This window comes from Dermacentor variabilis, unplaced genomic scaffold (genome assembly GCF_050947875.1).
Source record: "Dermacentor variabilis isolate Ectoservices unplaced genomic scaffold, ASM5094787v1 scaffold_12, whole genome shotgun sequence".
NCBI classification, from domain to species: Eukaryota; Metazoa; Arthropoda; class Arachnida; order Ixodida; family Ixodidae; genus Dermacentor; species Dermacentor variabilis.
In genome coordinates this window covers 45,066,169-45,084,788 of record NW_027460280.1, presented here as the reverse complement: position 1 = coordinate 45,084,788, position 18,620 = coordinate 45,066,169, and the positions used below count along the sequence as shown (strand labels likewise).

The window sequence follows — 18,620 nt, the reverse complement described above, 5'->3', positions numbered from 1 at the left end:
CTATTTCCTTATTAATCAGGAATCCGACTCCTAGTTCTCGTCTCTCCGCTAAGCCCCGGTAGCACAGTACGTGCCCGCTTTTTAGCACTGTATATGCTTCTTTCGTCCTCCTAACCTCACTGAGCCCTATTATATCCTATTTACTACCCTCTAATTCCTCCAATAACACTGCTAGACTCGCCTCACTAGATAACGTTCTAACGTTAAACGTTGCCAGGTTCAGATTCCAATGGCGGCCTGTCCGGAGCCAGGTATTCTTAGCACCCTCTGCAGCGTCACAGATCTGACCGCCGCCGTGGTCAGTTGCTTCGCGGCTGCTGGGGACTGAGGGCCGGTGGCAGTGCATTATAATCTAAAGGGTCACCATGGAAGAAACTAAGCGGAGCTAATAATAATCACAAAGATTGACCTAAAGGCTTTGATGTGGTTTTTGCAATAGCCATCTATTGTCTTTTTTCATAGAGAGTGTGCTGTTGTTATGATGAACCTCTAAATAGGAAGATGACCCGGTGGCTTCCTTAGCAAGTAGAGGTTCCGGTTAAGTGTTTTTTATCTTAAAAAGTGCTCCTTGCACGCACTTTTGCTAACTTCATTGAAGACCATTAAAATCTTTCAACCACACGGACGACTTCTTGATGTAAATGTGATGTGTGTCGTCGAAGAATATTGTCCAGGCTATGGGTTGGAACCGTCCCTTTCCTCGTTAAACTCCCGTACATCGGCGAAAGATTGTTGGCGCAAGCTGGGAAAAAAAATAAGGAAAAATTGTTGTTCCGCTAATCGTCAACAAGCAGCCTCAATGCTTTCATAAAATAGCTCATAAGCGCGTACCTTCATAAGCGTGCATCCTCATAGGTTTCGCTTGCCGCGCGCAGATAAAAGCTCCTCCCTGGAATGAAGTCTGCGCCTGCCTTGACCTTAACGACGTTATTTTCACGGAGGCGCGGTCGCCTTGCAATTACTTGTGCTTCGCTTTTCTCATTTGGCCGCGTCTCACCATTGCGACGCACGACGCCCTGCGGCGACCAGCTGTAGCTGCTAACGATTTTCTCGGGCGTGGGACGACTCCGCGTGCGAGCAGCTTTCTGTGGCCGAGACATTACGATAGCCTCGTAGTTAATACGTCTACCGCAACTTTTCCTCCGCGCGGAATGTCCGGGGCTTCGGGCGAAGCCTCCTTCTCACTCCGTAATGAGTTCCGTCGCGCGCAGTTTGTGGTTCGCTCGATGCGACAGCGGGAACCGCCTGCATTTTTTATCAGCGCATGCCGAGGAAGGCGAGTGGTTTTGGAAACGGATTCAAGAGTAACAGAGCAAAACGACGGCGATTTTATTGCGCAAGATGAAAGAACGTTTGCTCATTTAGCAGAACGCTATCGAAGTGGGCGGGATAAAACATTTAATCTGAATTGCCGTCACACGCTGTCAATATGTTTCGCACGATGCCAGCCGTGTCTCGTAACGTTAACATAATCATTTATTTCATCGAACAATTTCCGTCGCTCTGATTGCCCTTGCTTTATTTTTTAAGTACCCGGAAACTCTGTAATAATTACTTAAAAGCTGAACTAGAATATATGAAAATGGCGTGATGTAAGAAGCCTGTTCGGCATCCTGCATGGTGAAAAAGTTTGATCGCTAGCACTACTGCACATTTTATGCCCCGGTTTAGGGACGCCAAAAATAGAGAGAAACCTCCTGGCTAATTTCACACCATGCCATCTATGCCATGTTTTAACGCACAAGTGTTGGGCTTGGCGCTTCGGATGACCTTTCTGTAGATGACCTTGCGAGGACAAAAAACGTGGACACGAAACTCGAGCCAGCGATGCCGTCTGCCGAGAAAGAAAAGCAGGAGATTTGGTTCCACCGCGTACTTGAGCTGTAAAAGCGAGCTCGAGAAGCGCGACCGTGGATTGCGCAGCCAGCTCCATCTCTTCTAGAGTAGGGTTTCGAAACAGAACCTTCACTTGTGAGAGTTAATGGATTGAGTGAACAAAAAAAAAGAAAGAATGGCAATTATGCCACGAATTTAGAATAATCGGAGCATAGAGTAGCTCGATCCACGCGAAGTAAGCACGTAAGCTTGTATTACATCACACCAGAAGGAAAGATTTCTTTCAATAAACACGAGGAGCAGTTACATGTCCCATATAATCACGTTGCGGTGAGGTGAAAAAGGAAAAACGAGAAAAAGAAACGCTGCGCCGCTTTAATGTTACAAATGATGCATAGAACTAAACGATATCACGCTCATATTTAAAGGTCGCATCAATTCGACATAACTTCCTTCGTGTTTTCTGCTTTCAAATCATTTTCTTCAGTATACTTTCGAACAAATGCTAATTGATAGCACTGAATTCCCAGCCGTCAATTAGATGTAGATACTTTGCCCGCAAACTTACATTAGGCGATTACATTTACAATCACTACACAATAAATGTGGAGAGGTAGTCGCTGGACTCAAGCTGAGTTCGAATGAACAACATTAGTCTTTTTCATGGGATTACGGACGGCACACTGATGCAAATATCCATGACGTGCTCTCCGATCCAGCAGATTTCTATCATTTCTCTTTCATGCATGCTTTTTTCGTTGCCTGCGATGAAGAATTTATTAAGGATCCGGCTGGGGGGCCCTCAAGTTGCTTAGGGTGCAGTGCGACTCAAGGAAGTCGAGGGCTCTATATGAGCCAATTTGCGAGACAGTGACCCGTTTGCCCATTGTATACATGGCCCCAGTTAAGCGGAATCTTTGTACTCCTTGTGTGGTATTCGTCAGGACATGGATTCCACACGCCAAAAATTTATTTTCCAGTGAACAGCAGTGAATACAGTTTCTCGTCGGGCATAAAAAATGATGATGACGTTGTCATGACGTCTCTAGATGAAGGTCGTCATTTATACTAACACCTCTTAATGCCGCAGATGGTGGTGGTGGTGGCCGGCAATTGTTCCTCCTGCGCCTCCTATGAGTGTCACTGTGTGTCTCACGAAGTGTCGAAGAGCCCTGTGTCTCGCACGAAGGCAGTCAGCAGTCGTTGCGCCTTCTTCCTGATCGCCGCCCTCTTCCTGCCGCACTCACCGCTAGTTGCCCAGCCGTGCCCCATCCACATTATCATTCATGCCTTTACGTTGGCGATAAAAAGAAATGTTGAAAGTGAAATATGTAGCTTGCGGAAATATGTAGTGAAACCTTCCTGTAAGTAAATATCAGATCTTGATTATTTATGCTCATATTTTTTTTCTTCATACTATTCCAGTAGGTAAACATCATATCTTGATCATGTGTGCTAACAAATCGGGCTGCATTGAAATGCAGCACGAGTTGGGAGCATCTCGTTATGCTTTTGCATACTGTCTCCTTTTTTTACACTTGTGTATATAAAAACTTGTCATCGTTCTTTCTTTTTTCTTTTTTACCTAAACTTACAGCTAATGTATTTGCTACAATGAAATTAGTGTTGTTATTCCTGCATATATTCTTCTAAAGTTGTGCTCTTCAAGCCCTCAATTTTGTATTTTATTTGTTGTTTTGTGTGTATCTTATGCTGCTGTCTTACTTGGTGTGTTTTGTTTAATAATGCAGAAGTACTTATTTTTCCTAGAACGGGAATCATGTTTCTGCATCCCATCTTTGTACCACATGCTCGATGGTGTCATTGTCAACGAACTTTGTGGGCCTCGGGAGCTTGTCAAGCTACGGCTTTTTTTTCCGAGGTCCACTGCTCTTTGAAGCAGGAAATAAATGCAATGAAATCAAAATGAAAACGCCGAAGAAAAGAAGACACTGCAACTGGTATCAAGTCTCGAGACCATCTCCTCCGAAAATAGTTGTGCAGAACTCCTTCAATATTTTGGCCGCTGCTCACTTACGGCACACGATCTCGATATCTTAGAAGCAGCTGCTAAAACGGCCTTTAAACGACGTCGAGTCCACGCCAGATCCATATGAGGTGTGCAGTCACATGAATGGAGCGCAACAAGAATTCTTCCTCTGGTGCTTACCCCTACTTTTGTATAATTTTTTTTGCCTACCTGATCTTCGCTATAATCATGAAACTCGAAGCGCAGCCACCAGCTCGGGAAAAGCTTAGAATATGCCAGTGCACGTACTTTAATGCATGGACCTTATACAGAATCCATTGTACAAAATGGTGGTCAAAATCGAGATGTACGGAACTTCATAAATGTTACAGCACCAAATCTGTTAGCGAAGGAAACTGCAAAAACGTCGTTGCTCTCTGGGGAGCGGGAGTTTGAAACGGTCAGGAACTGATCGCACTATGCACATCGTGCTCCTCAAGCGGATTGGGCTCGAAGTACAACAGTATTTGCGCCACTGACTGTAGACAGGACAACACGAGAGTTTCCACCGTTACGGTGCTGGTTTACTTCGAGCTGCGAATTGCGCTGAAGCATTTCCGCGCTCATCTTTTGCCTCCCTGCCTTTTCTATACAGTCTCTCTCTGTCTCTCTCTTTGTTTCTCGTGTCGTACTCTGATTCATCGTCATTTGCATCCCTATGTTACACTTCTTGGGTTTATTTCACCACTCATTCCGCGCGCGCTCTGAATGTGCGCGGCAGTGCTTCGCGTCTTTCCCCCGTTGTACGAAATGCGGAGAGCGCGGAGTTAAGTGGCCGCGAGGCTCTCATCTCGTTCTCCCGTTAAGAGGCAGCATCATCTCGGGCCTAACTCGGTTGCTGCCTATTCGTATACATGTAAAACGCAGAGAAGCTTTTCTGAGATAACTATTTGGCCGATTTTAATGAAATTTGTTGCACTTGAGAGCAAACGTTAAATTCTAGTAATTGTTGGTAGCGAAATTTTGATTTAAGGCGTGAATATTTAAGAGCAATTTCGAAACATTTGCAATGTTGGAAAGAAATGGAAGCACGAAGTATACAAATTCGTAGCGCTGCATCAAAAACAGATATCGCAGTCCTGTCAACTGCATCCGCTAGAGCATCCAGTTTTTTTTTCAGTTTTCAGTTCATTTCTTTATTAAGTAGATATACATGCTTACACAAGTGGATAAAGTTGATATATCAATTTATATCTTACGTGAATTCGTTACATTGTTTACAAGGGTTCTGCAAAAATCCTACTCACACATAAGTGCTTGAGAGCCATGCCTAATACATCAATTTTGCCCGCTTTAGATGTACTATTGCATGTAGCTAACAGAATTGTGTTATCGTTTTTCATTATTGAGTTATATTCCTGAGATATTTTTTATACGTCTTTATTTCTGCATTTAATAGGCGAAGCCTTCGGTTATCGAGATACTGACGGCCTAAATCGAAAATTCGCTGCCAACCGTCACTAGATCTCAGATTTTTTTTTCTCTCTCTAGCTCTTAAATGCAATAATTTATTAAAACTTCTTTCTGGGCGAGTTGGTGCATACGTGACATAAAAATTGTAACAGCGCCAACACATGCATCCACAAAGTGACAAGGACGACACAAAGCGCTTGTGTCTCGTCCTTGTTACTTTGTGCATGCATGCGTTCGCGCTGTTACAATGTTTATGTCAAATAAATGCAATAAACCTCATCAAACGTGGTGCAGCGGTTGCCGAGGAAAACGATTTCTCCTTTCCCTTGTATATAGACAGGAGCCCCAGAGCCGAAGCTCTTCTCAACCCAACCCAATACCGACCTACTTCGCTAGGATGCACACCGCCACTTGAGCTGAAAACAAATGACGCGTGTCAAAAGGCGCCAGATCCTTTCGCGGCGTTGCCGCCGGTCCAACTCGGAACTGCTTTGCGTCAGCGGTGACGCAAATCGACAGCCGGTGCTGCGCGCACGCTACACCGCTCAAGAAACCGCGGGTTTGTCTCGTCGCGCACAAACTGCAGGATGTTATTACCCGGGCTGCCTTTCGCGCCCCGTCGCGTCTGCGTATTGGCGAGAAACAGTGTCCCGCGCGAGCAGACGCCGCCGTGAGAACCACTTCCTTTGTCCGTCTGTATTTTCTTCTTTACATTTTTACGTTTAGAAAACAGTATACGCTTGCGCAAAGTCCGTGTTTTGACGGGAAATCGAAAACAAAATAAAAGAAAAAGACGCGCAAAAAGCGATTTCGAAACAGGAATCTCCCTAGATATCGACTCTGTCGTTCCGTACTTTTAGGCGATAGAAGCGAATAGCTGGAAAAGGAGAGGGAGTCGGTTGGAAGCAGCAAACACCCCCCCCCCCAGCCTAAATGATAGTACAATGAAAGAAAGAAGGAAGGAAAGAGAAAAATCCAGGGGGATTTAAGCAAAGCTAAACAGCTATACCTCATTGTCCAAGAGAAGTAATTTGTTGACATATGAATATACAGTGGTGGCGCTGGTTAACACTCCCAATGTTTGTTCTAGTAGCAACACATAAGATACCCAAGAAAGTGGAGGGGGGAAACGCGCCGCGGTGCGGTAGCTCAATTGGTTAGACTTGGTTAGATTTATTGAATTAGATCGTGGGATCCTTCCCCACCTGCGGCAAGTTTTTTTGTTTATCCACTTTCGTTGCCATTAATTTATCATTTCTTTAATTCAATTAGTAAGTACATATAATTTCCCCTATGTTTTCCTTGGTGTATTTGTTGGCTTCTCATGATATGATTAATAAAAACCGGGCCCCTCGGTTAACCCGCTTTCTTCTCGTATATATATATATATATATATATATATATATATATATATATATATATATATATATATATATATATATATATATGTGTGTGTGTGTGTGTGTGTGTGTGTGTGTGTGTGTGTGTGTGTGTGTGTGTGTGTGTGTGTGTGTGTGTGTGTGTGTGTGTGTGTGTGAAATGGTGTAGTAGTGTTGGGTACATTGGATATGCGTCAATGAAACTTAAAACAATTTTTATCGTCGACGAAGCCAACGAGGTGGGGTAATAAATCCTGCAATGCAGTGTGCGTTCACGTTGACACTCTCCTCTTGATAACGAGACATTCAGCGGCGAGCCTGTCTGAGTAGGGCCTACGCTGCTGTTGTTTTGTCGGGTCTCTTACACTGCACTACTTTTATACATCTGTTCAATGCACTGCAGTGTCTAATGCATTTAGTGCATCTTTTGTTCATATATGGTAGTCGTAAAAGAGATGCATTTGATTGCGTACGTTTGCGTCATCTGGCCTACAGTCAGTTTTTGGTCTTTGAATAAATCTCTCGGCATCTTGTTGTGAGCCGCCCATCTGCTGGTTGTAAAGTAGCCGGTGTGAAAACACACGAACCATGTCCTTACCAACTCACCACTCGGTAAGAAACAAAAAAAAAAACTGTGCATACAGATGGGGGGGGGGGGGGGGGAGGGGGGTCACACAGACAGCGGTGTAAAAGCTCCAAAATGTTTCTTTGTTCTTAATGCTTTGTTCTCATTTGGGCTTTCTAGGACATTCCTCTGCTAACCTAGAGGAATGTCCCTAAACACTCCGTCCAGGCTTTGTTGCACCGTGGTTTCTACGGCGGCGAACCTCTAATATTCCAGGGGCACTGTCGTTCCTGCTTCGGGATTCCAGCCGATACGGCTAAGCTGTTATAGCCAATCCCTTTTCCATGGTGACGCAGTTCATTGAGCGCGATCATTTCTTAGTGGCTGATCACCTATGAGACCCGCTACGGATGTGAGTAGACTGGTACGCAAATCACATTCCTTTTCGCGGAGTATCAGGACCGTCAGAGGCGCGCTGAACAACATTATAATAGCTGCGGTATAGGGATCGTATACGCAAGAGTAGCACTGCATTAAAGAGTCACTTGCCCTGACTTAGGGTGACCCCATGCCAGAGATACCCCTTAGAGGAAAAAAAAAACAGCTCTTGCCAGGGATCCCATCTGCATCTGAAAGCTGAACTGCGTTGCTCCGCACTCCTCCCCCCCCCCCTCGCCAATCTTACCTTTTCGCGCGACTTATATGCAAATGAGTTATGTGTGTTTTGGAGTGTCACCAAGTCGAAGACGGGGATATGTTTCGTAGCAGCACGTACGCGATTCGACGTCATTAACCACTTCATGACGGTCATAAAACGACTGGTACTTCTAGTAGGTAGGCTTAAAACTGGGGCTGCTATATGAAACTGCTGGAAGCAACACGCTTCTGCTACGTAATGCCACTTTTTCGGAAAATAAATCTCACATCGACACTAATGCAATGAAAAACTACAAGTTCCTCAACAAACAAACAATATACACTAATAATTTGCATCCGAGATTATCTGAGACGATCAAAAGGTTGCTCTTGGCAATAAACACCTTCTATTCAAGCCCTGAAATGAAACCGCGGTTCAACTATAATGCGAATGCACAACGGGTGCATGCCAAGTATTCTCCATATGTCTCACAGCTTATTCCCTTGCTGGGCATAAAGTGAACAGTCGGACAACACCGTCTATTACGTCTTCATCGCCTCCGCCACATTCGCAAGACGGCGAACATACAGTGAGCAGTTTACATGTAAAATGATTTGCGTAAGCGACATCAAGGCGAAGGGGACGCAACAAAGTGAGTTCTCCGTTCCATTGGAGGAGACATGGTGAGAGGAAGGGTGCGGGTGGGAGAGCAGAGGACGAGGACGCGGGCCTCGCACGCTCCGCGGGCTCTCGTCGTGGACGCTTACTCTTGAATGAAGACTGCCTTGTGGTGCTCGATACAGGTGACCCTCCGGCAGGGAGATTCCTGGCGTAGGCTCTCGCCGGCTGGAATGGTGATGTTCTCGAAAAGGCACGAACCTGTCCGCGTCGCGGGCGTGGGAAGACGCAATCAATGCGCAGCCGGAGAGAAACGCCCAGCTTGAAACCTGAACGCCGTCTATTCGACGTGATGTACGAGAGAGATCCGGATAAGTGCTTGTGTAGGCGCGGAAAATGGTGCCGTTCGGCGTTTGCACAACTGCAGCCTTTGATATTTAATGGGTGCTCCTAAGACGTGCTCGGCACACACTGAAAGAGTCTCGCACAACTCCAGGCCCAACATAGAAAAGAACAAAGAAAAGCTATGTTGCGCTTTGAATTCCAAATATTGAACTCTGGCTATACTGCTGGAGTTCTATATTTAGAGGTAGTGTGCGAAAAAAAAGAAAAGAAAAGAAAGCGTATTAACTTGTTCGGAGTTCCTGAACGGCGTTAAAACAGCACGTATAGCCGCGCACGAAGCACCGTAAATGGTTCTGTTACCATTTAAGGGTCTGAAATGCGTCAGTGTGCCCCCGCAGCGCAGATAAAAAGGTTTGCAAAGAAGGCCCTTTGTTGGCATTTCATTCTCTGCCCACATATGGAGCAGACGACATGACTTTACTGCTCAGAGATGCACTTGAACATAATTTTTTTTTAAACAACTGAAGATATGAAAGCTTCTGTATGCTTAGTTTCAGAGATTAAGAAATAATCGGTAACATACTCAACCTTTATGTTAGCGCGACCCGCTACTAATAACTTCAAGTGGTCCTTTCTTAAGCACACTGTAAATTACGCATGAACATCTATCCCTCTTCTTAATGGTAGATTAGAAAAAGTAAAATCGGCATTTCAATTTTTGTTGCTTGGATAGTTGATTTATACTTCGAACGATGGAAAAGGCGCGAAACCCCGTAAGAACACCACTTGAAGAAACAATGAATTAACCAAGAAAATATGTGTCTAGTCCGGTCGTTTGTTTATATAGTTTCGAGTCTTTTCCGCCGTTAGATGAAATCAGCATTCTGCACTGCGGCCAAGCGGATATTTGTGTCACTAGTCAAACTTCGAAGCCCTCGATATCCTTCAAATTCCATCATTCATAGGTATGTCTTGTGAAAACAAACAGTATATGCATAATCTAAGCTAACAGCAATGGTGCTATTAGGTTGCAACAAAATAAAAAAAAATGAAGGTACTCAGAAACACTGCTATAGGGCGTGTGCTTCGGTATGTGAGGAGGGGGTCTGTTAATTTTGCAAGGAAGTTTACGCTCAGAGTTATACATAAATTAAACAATCAAACCGACATAGGAGCGGCGGATAAAAGATGCCTTTCGGCAGCTTGATGAGCCCGCTGTCCCAAGAAGTAATGATCCCATTGTCAGAGCAGCAGGCGCGCAAACTTTAGCAAAAGCAGCACGACAGAGCAAGTATAACGAACAAGTTGACTGTAATTGTACTTTTTCTTAATTTTAGAAGACTGTTTAAAGCATACTTAGAAGCAACAGTATTATGTAAATGGCAGCCACGACGCAGCAACTTCATTAGGGTTCTATTGTGACTGGCTGCTTGAACCCGCGTGCTAAATTCAGAACTTGCTGAATTGCATCAAAGCCATGGAGCGCATACTTTAACTTTGCGCTCGCAGTATTGCATACATTAAAAAAAAACGTCAAGAAAGTCCCTTCAGCTTCACCAAGGTAAGGAATTAAAAAAGCGCGGAATACAGATGTAATTTGCTCTTTCTGGTTCATATTTGTTTTAAACCGCTTCCAACAATCCCTCAATGCAACCATGAGTTGTTCTTTGTAGAGCAGCGTCTTTAATTATGCGTTTGTTTTTTCACCACATGTCGAAGTCTACACGGTGAGCATAACACCAAGAGCAGTCGTAGCGATACTTGCTGCCGCAACGCTCCGGGCTTATATATCTATACAACAAGAAAATAAAGAAGGAGTCGTTTAAACGGCTGTTCTTCACGTTGACTCACTGATGCCCGGTGATGCTGAACAGCAAAAACTCAATTATATTCATTTTTTTTTCTTTCGCACCACTATAGATATCACAAAGTAGACGCTCTCATTTGCGGGCAAAGAGAAAAATACTAACGCTTTCCAAATACTCGCCATGGATGGCGGCATAATCTGCGTTTTACGGACCACTTGCGATCCCTTCTGAAGCTCGAGACCCATCGTATGCAAGCGTGCGTGCCTGTCTCGAGACTTGTTAGGCAAGGAGGGCGTTGCCGCCAATGAGAAGGGAAGGATAGTAATGAACTTTAATGAAACAATTGATTTCATTGGGGGATGCTAAAATGACAGACAAACTCCTTTCTTAGAATATCACTCGCGCAAAATAAGTTATTGCTGCTCGAAAGAAGGAACTGTATGACGGCTTCAAAACGGACGGCAAATTTTGTTTGTCTGATAGAATCTGTAATATTTTACGGCAGATCAAGCTGTAAAAAAAAAATTGCACATATAGATAGCGAAACCACAATTTGGGCCTAAAGGGTTAATTGCCAAGATAATGCAGCACTTTGGAGAGAAAGACAGGGTGCAAGAAAAAGTAAAAAGGGAAGTATAACCAATGTAGTGCGTTTTCTTGAGTAAAACTCGAAATAAAAATTAAAAAGAAAGACAAAGGCTGTACGCGCATATAAATCAAAGGCGCCTGCGTTTGTTGTCTCGTTATCAACTCGGTCAGAGGGCCATTACAATATCGCCGGCGACAGGCGCGCGACCACTACGACTCAAGGACGCCCGACACGGCGTGGTGTGGCGCGTGTGTTGGAAAAAGTCTCGGTCGCGCACGCCGGCCGGCCGGCGTGCTCGTCCGATCTCTTACCGTTGACAAGCTGCATCCCCATATCGGCGCGATAGCCCGTCCCGATGCTCCAGCAGTGGCCCACGGCCAACATTGCCGCCAGGGCGAGCGCTGGCACCAACTTCGGCATCGCGCGCGAACACCGGCTCCGTGTGCACGCCGCCAGCAACCGTGGCGGATCACAACTCCGCGCCGGAGGTGCCCACAAGCGGAGCGTCGTCGTGCAGAGCGAGGGCGCGGCCTTATCACGAGGGATGCCGAGCTCTCCAAAGTGGCGTCAAGGCTTCCGCTCCCCTCAAGGCCGCCTGTGTCACCCGGCTGAAGACGCGCTTCGGGCGGCTCCGTTCCAGCGGCCGACACGGGCGCGCGGCTACTTTATTGGGATCGCGCGGCGGTGGCACGCTCAGCGTCGCATGCGACAGCTCATCGCGCAACCGCCGGCTCATTGCCATGCAACTGGTGCGCCGCGCCGGACGTGTCTTCGTCGCCCTGTACGTGCCGCAACGGCCGACCAATTAACATTTTCCGCATGGCACTGTTTTCCGCGCCAGGCTGAGGGTGCACTTTCTATTGTGCCGGCACTGGAAGGGAGACGGAAAAGGCAGTACGAAAGGGAAATCGTGCGGATGCTTGGCTGTGTATGCATGACGCAAACTTGACTCGGATGCGTGAGGGCGCGAGACGTGGCGGGAGGAATACCAATGCCCGCCGCCTTGCCACGTGCGCGTGCCTGTGCTTCATCCCAGTCTTTACAAGCGTGCACGGAGCGAAATGACTCACGCTTTCTTTTTTCTTTAATACTAGGCTAGAACAGAACGTTCTTGCTCAGCATGTTCTGGCTCTATAACATTGGTGCCAATCGTTGGCTTTTTTTTTTTTGTTTTCGGAGGCACACGTATTTTCTTATGTGTCTCGAAAGGTGTTTTCATGCAGACTAGGCGATAACAGAACTTTGAGAGGGCGAACGGTTCCCGACAGCACGAAGACAGCAGACTGCAGCGAGTAAACAATGCAAGTCTATATTGTGCAACTTGTCATCGACATATCACTTTCGGGCAGCAGTCTGGATAGTAAGATCTTCCCTGCTTTAGCTCGCATCCCGGCCGAAGTTCAGGCAGTGGCCCACACCTGGGAAAAGACAATAACATTGCATAAATCTATTTTCGTTCAGGAAGATATCGTAACTTTTTACTAATTTACATTGTGGCATACAGCTTTATCACTGATCTCTCCTAAATTATGAGCTCTTGAGACATTGCAATAACAGTAGCTCCTGAAGCAGGGCACTGCTTAGCAGCGGTGAAAGTAAGTTCAAAAGGTACATTTCAGACATGGGCTTTCGCTTTAAGATCTACGCAACAAGAGACTGTTTTGCAGCAGCCGTATTCGTGACGCATTTCGTGATAAGAAAATGAAAGTCTTACAGTAAGTGTTTATAACGATTTTTTAGTTTCGTTATCGTCGTAGCGGTCACACTGTGGCTGTAATCATTACGGTATTGTATACCTGCCGTGCTGGCTCAATGGCCAGGGAGCTGTGCTTCTGCGGACGTAGTCGCGGCTTCGACCGCTGGCTGCGGCAGCCGCGTTGTGCAGGGGACGGAATGCCAAACCTCTTGTGTACCAAGCTTTGGATGCCGGTTAAAGGACTTCGGGTATCAAAATTTATTCAGGAACCCTCCACTGCGGCATCTCTGATAATCAACCGTACAGTTTCTGCGTCGTTGGGCCTCATTTTCTGATTATGGCATTTCCACGTCAGAGACAAAGAAATCGAGAGTATGGGGAATTTGCCACCGGAATTTGATGCTTCAACCACTGTACCAACCGAACACTGATAAAGTTCGACCTCTAAAATCACCCCTGCTTCGCAAGACAGCCATTGCGCTGAGCGAAGGTGTCCTAGAGAGACTTCATCCAGCACCGAAGTCTAAGAAATTAAACGGCAACGATGTCGCAAAGTGGACGCGTAGGAAAGAAAATGTAATCTAAAGTGAGGGTTCGCGATACGTATACAAAACAGGAAAGTTGCGTGGGCGTGTAACGGTGCGTGAAGGAACGGAGCGAAGGGAAGCGCTACCGATAAGTGTGACGGGGCATCCTGTAGTTTCCAGTTCCCTGCATTTCACACATCCACACAGGCTCGGTATTATGCGGAAGTGCGTATTTAGTGGGGACTGTAGAGCAGATTGGCCTGCGCACCACCGCGAGTAATTAGACTGCAAGCAGCTAGTAGTGGGTACAAATGTGCGAGCTGTATACTATGTGCGCAATATTCCGGCTATATAGTCATCGGAGTTAACACTTCGCACTTTTGAAAAACTGAATTCTTTTTCATATGGCTGATGTAATATACTTTAATGGAGCCGCAACCACGCCTTGACGATTACTGAAGGCGCAAACATGTGCTGCTTTTCTCGCATAGTAAATATAGAAACGACGTACGACTGCGAATTACGGAAAGCAAAAGTGAACAGTTGCCTGACTTGCGCTGAAAGCTTGCTAAAAGAATTAGAAAATGAACAATGAAAGTATACTTGAATAAAGAATAAGAACTATGCCAAATTGCCTTTTCCTCCGAAAACCTGTATGCCCTGTGCAATACCAGACACGAAAGAATATGAAGCAGACATAAGCCAACTAATAATTACAATCTCCCAAAAAGAAAAGAAAACGAACTTTATTCAAACAGAAAAACGAATAGAATACATTACTATAACCCCGCGCTAGTCTTTCTGAGAGATAAAAAAGCTGCATCGGCCTCTTCCACACTGGAACGTTGCGGAGTGTGCGGATGCAACTGCGTTGAAATCGTGTGCTTACGTTTCAATGGTGATTTCCCGCTTCCGAATGTCGCAGGAAATCTGCTGACAGGGTGTTCGCCTTCTCACGCGTCCATGGTAGATCTCCCGTCCGGCGTACACACACCGTCCTGCACAGAATGGAGGAGCCGGGGAGAAGGTGAGGCCTTGCTTGCTTAGGTAGTGCTCTTCAGGTTGCGCAGAGATGTTATCTTGTCCAAATGATGCAGAGCATCTCGGTAATATGTGCTTGAAGTCTACAAAACCACATATAATAGGGGAGGAAGTGCCAGGTTTCAAAACTGTCAGGGGGACCACCTATGAAACACACACACACACACACACACACACACACACACACACACACACACACACACACACACACACACACACACACACACACACACACACACACACACACACACACACACACGCACACACACACACACACACACACACGCACACACACACACACACACACGCACACACACACACACACGCACGCACGCACGTACGCACGCACGCACGCACGCACGCACACACACACGCACGCACGCACGCACACACACACACACACACACACGCACACACACACACACCCACGCACGCGCACACACACACAAACACACACACGCACACACGCACGCGCACACACACACACACACACCCACAAACACACGCACGCACACACGCACTCACGCACGCGCACGCGCACACGCACGCACACACACACACACACACACACACACACAGTGAAAGGAAATCGTAACGTTCTAGATGCTACGTATGTAGATGGCAGCACAATGTACAGCTCACACAACATTATAATTTAACATAGAATGCAAGAATAAATTTAAGAAACAGACATCTGGTGGGGGAGATGCATAGAAGCGGCTCAAAAACAATATACCTAGAAATGAAGGAACTACAGTTTGTATAGCGTACACGTTTGTACTAACACGATGTTACGAATAATTAATAATAGTAATACAGTAATTATAAATTAGTACTTTATAGTAATACAGGCTCTTGAGAAAACTAAATTTGCAGGAAGACGTTGAAGACAGAATAATCAGAGGTATACAATTTTACAATGAAGAGCACGTGGCGACCAATCTTTGACTAAGACGAATTTAAGGTATTCCTAAATAGAGGTATAGCAAGGCACTTTTGTATTATTCATTTCTCACTTTAGTTAAAAGAAAAATGTCCTGCGAAAGTCTTGTGTGGACAAAGAGATCCAATCAGTGTCACAGCGAAGTGTATATGCCGTTAAAGCAGTCGGCAATTGAAACAATCACCCCGCCTGCCCTTCTTCTCGAAGCAACCGCTTGTCCAGCCAGCGAGATGACGTCACGCGTGTGGCGCTTCCGCGTCGTACGCACAGCGCCTGCAGCGCACGAATAGGCAGCAGCAGGAGCGAGTACAGTTCGGGGCTTCCCGTAAAGCCCAAAGCGCTTAAAACCACCTCCAAAAATGTGCGACGCAGCAAGAAGCGAAAAAAAAAGAAAGAAAGAAAGAACGATAGCAAATCGGTGGATCCCAAACATATATGGGAATCGATCATGAGCGAAGCTTTCTTTCGTGTTTACTAAAATGTATTCCCTTCTCGTCCTTCACTTCCATGTGGCTCAACGATCCTGCCTCAGTGCATGCCTTGGTCCCATTTTATTTACTTCTTTCTCCGTACTCGGCTGCTTCTGTCGCTGACTTATTCACTTCTGTGTAGCCGACATTCTTGAATTTTCTGTTCCCGACTTCATCAATTTTTCCCGCTTGTCCTGCGTGTCTATTCTGGCCCATACCGAGTGGCACATGCCCATTGCGTTAACTTTTCTTCTTTTTGGCCATGAATGTTCACATACTCGGCACAATTTCACCTACCCAGTGGCCCGAGTTGTCTATTTGTACACACACGTACTGGCAAGTGCCCAGTTGCACATAGCCATCGACCCAAGTTGTATAATCGCGAGAACAGCAGCAGCCAGCATCCCAAAAGTGGGAGAAGGGGCAAAGCAAGCTTCACTTTAATTAACAAAAAGAAGGAGGTGGTTGTGGGTCACGAAAAAGAGCGTGGGCCCTCGGCTCCGATAACGAGAAAGCAGGATGTCGCTTGCGGCTGCTGGTCGTGGAAACCACAGAGAGCGTTAGTTGGAAATTTCAGGCCTGTACTACGACGAACTCATAGAAGCACAACAAACATCTCAAGCAGAGCGACTAATCAAAACCAAAACGGGATGGCATATACTAAGCAAACTAGGAATGAATTACCGCAATCTATACGGGGAAAAGAGGACGATAACGAGAGAAATTCGTGACAAACTCCTAGTACCAAATATACCCAAGAACATGCATCCAGGTTACAACGACGGCAGACGCAAGAGTAGAGCAGAGAAAATTATCCGAAGCTTTGAGTCAGACAACAAGGCAATTCTCGTAGACGCGGCTGAATACCCAGATAGAAATAGCTATGTAGCAGTAATCGTAGATCACATTTAAAGACCCCTTACAGGCGTATCAGTTAATACCAAACATTCCGAGACAGCAGAGGAGGTAGCCATTGCACTAGCATTGGTCTCCACGAATGCTCAGTACATGATTAGCGATTCTCAAGCGGCCATTAGAAATTATGCAAAAGGTAGGATCTCTCCTGAGGCATGGCACATCATCAGAGTCAATGAAGCAAAATTCTCCCATGCAGATACGAACGGCAGGCAATTGCTCTGGTTCCCAGCGCATACGACTCCAGACATTCCCGCAGTCAACCTCAACGAGGTAGCACACCGCGAAGCTCGAGGTCTTACTCGCCGAGCTGAGCAAAGAGTGACTTCCATCGGTCAGGAGAACGCGGAGGAGGAAATCTGGAGAGAAAAAGATATATTAACAAGATTTAGCGATATTACCAAATTCTATCAAAATCGGAGGCGAGTATTACCACCGCCTCACGCTAAACTGAACAGAGCTGAGTCCGTTACTTGGAGGCGACTACAAACAGAAACTTATACGAGTCCCGTGCAACTAAAAACTTTCTACCCCGATATATACGAGAGCGATATGTGCAAGCTATGCAATTCTGTTAGAGCCACCCTTCAACACATGTTGTGGGGATGTGAAATATACCAAAATAAAATGGCAGTCTCCCCAGAAAATCTACGGGCGCGGTGGTCAGCCGTGCTGCTCAGCTCAGAACTCCAAGACCAACTTTGGGCCGTCCAGCGAGCCAAGGAAGCCGCACGGGAGCAGCAGCTCCCAGTGGCCATCTAGGCGGCCCCAGGCCCAAGCCTCCCAATCGCCGGATTCCAAATAAAGTTATCACACGCACATACTACGCGCGATTTCAATAGAATTCGCTCCCGAAAGGGCTACAAGAGGTTGAAAGAGGAGTACCGAGCATTCTGTGCTTCAAGTCCGACGTCGGCTGCTGGATAGTTGGTAAACAGTCATAAAAATCACCGTCCAAGCACTCTGTACAGATGGTTAACCAGCGAAGCTGAAACGTGCGGCCCCGGTGTTTATCACTGGGTCAATCCCGGCGGTTCATTAAACGACGGCCTGGTAGGTTGCCGGATCCTCGGTACGAAGTTGCTGCTCGTGCTCGGCTGCACGAGCCTGTTCTTGTGCCCGGGCTGCAGCATCGGCACGGTGTAGACGAGCTCGTTCTTGGTTCTGCTCGCGACGTTGGTGATGGAAAGCTCCCTCCTCCTAAGGAGTACGTCTGACGTGTGGCCTACCCATTTGGGAGCCGAGAGAAACTGCTGCGCGCGCGCTCGGCTGCGACGGAGAGCGACGACGACACTACTGGCACAGGTAATCCAACACCACCTAGATAGCGCATGGATTTTTTCTAAGACGTCATGTTACATGGCCAGACTGCTATAGAATCTAATGGGGATGCTCCCGAGTAGGCAACAGTGATTTTTACATCACCGCTTTCATCACGCCAGCCTTGTCAATGTAAATCTAAGCCTTGTGCTATCTAGGTGCCGTTGGCTATTCGCCGCCTCTCTTTTGCTCTTTCTTTTTTTTTTTCTCACATGCACATGGGGTTGCGCCGGAGGAGTTTTCGGTGTACAGGAGACCAACAGACGGACGGACGGATGAGCGAATCGGCTAGCCATATACAGCTTCGCTGTAAAAGCTTCTGGGCAACAAGACGAAGCGGCCGCGCAGCATCCGCCTATCGGCCTGTGAGCGAGCGCAGTGGCTTTATCGGTGTGGTGGTCGTGAATTTTTGTCTGCGGGATCATTGCCATCGATACCGCCATTGCAATGTAGTCAAGGAAATTGTGGCCTCTCTCTCTCTCTGTCTCG

General features: G+C 46.4%; 2 protein-coding genes across 2 annotated transcripts in view; both read right to left on the bottom strand.

Annotated features, from left to right (window-relative positions):
- Positions 1 to 11,899, bottom strand: part of LOC142566333 (complement inhibitor CirpT4-like) — a 58,667-nt gene extending 46,768 nt beyond the window's left edge. Inside the window, exons 1-2 of the mRNA XM_075677255.1 lie at positions 11,531 to 11,899; positions 8,627 to 8,738 (exon numbers count right to left, since the gene is read on the bottom strand). Of these exons, the coding sequence (XP_075533370.1) occupies positions 8,627 to 8,738; positions 11,531 to 11,639 (221 nt within the window). The 5' untranslated portion in view covers positions 11,640 to 11,899. The remainder of the gene's footprint in view (positions 1 to 8,626; positions 8,739 to 11,530) is intronic.
- Positions 11,900 to 12,506: 607 nt separating this feature from the next.
- LOC142566334 (uncharacterized) lies at positions 12,507 to 18,023 on the bottom strand. The gene is made up of 3 exons (XM_075677256.1): positions 17,697 to 18,023; positions 14,332 to 14,440; positions 12,507 to 12,637 (listed from the first exon to the last, which is right to left on the bottom strand). Exons 1-3 carry the CDS (start codon positions 17,701 to 17,703, stop codon positions 12,544 to 12,546), a joined length of 210 nt encoding a protein of 69 aa, XP_075533371.1. The 5' UTR covers positions 17,704 to 18,023; the 3' UTR covers positions 12,507 to 12,543.
- Between the last annotated feature and the right edge of the window lie 597 nt (positions 18,024 to 18,620).

What these genes read in the sequence shown, in the direction of transcription:
- LOC142566334 (XM_075677256.1), bottom strand. An exon ending in CGGGAAATCACCATTGAAAC is followed by an intron (nt 12,638 to 14,331) that starts GTAAGCACACGA and finishes GTCTTTTCCCAG; the next exon opens with GTGTGGGCCACTGCCTGAAC.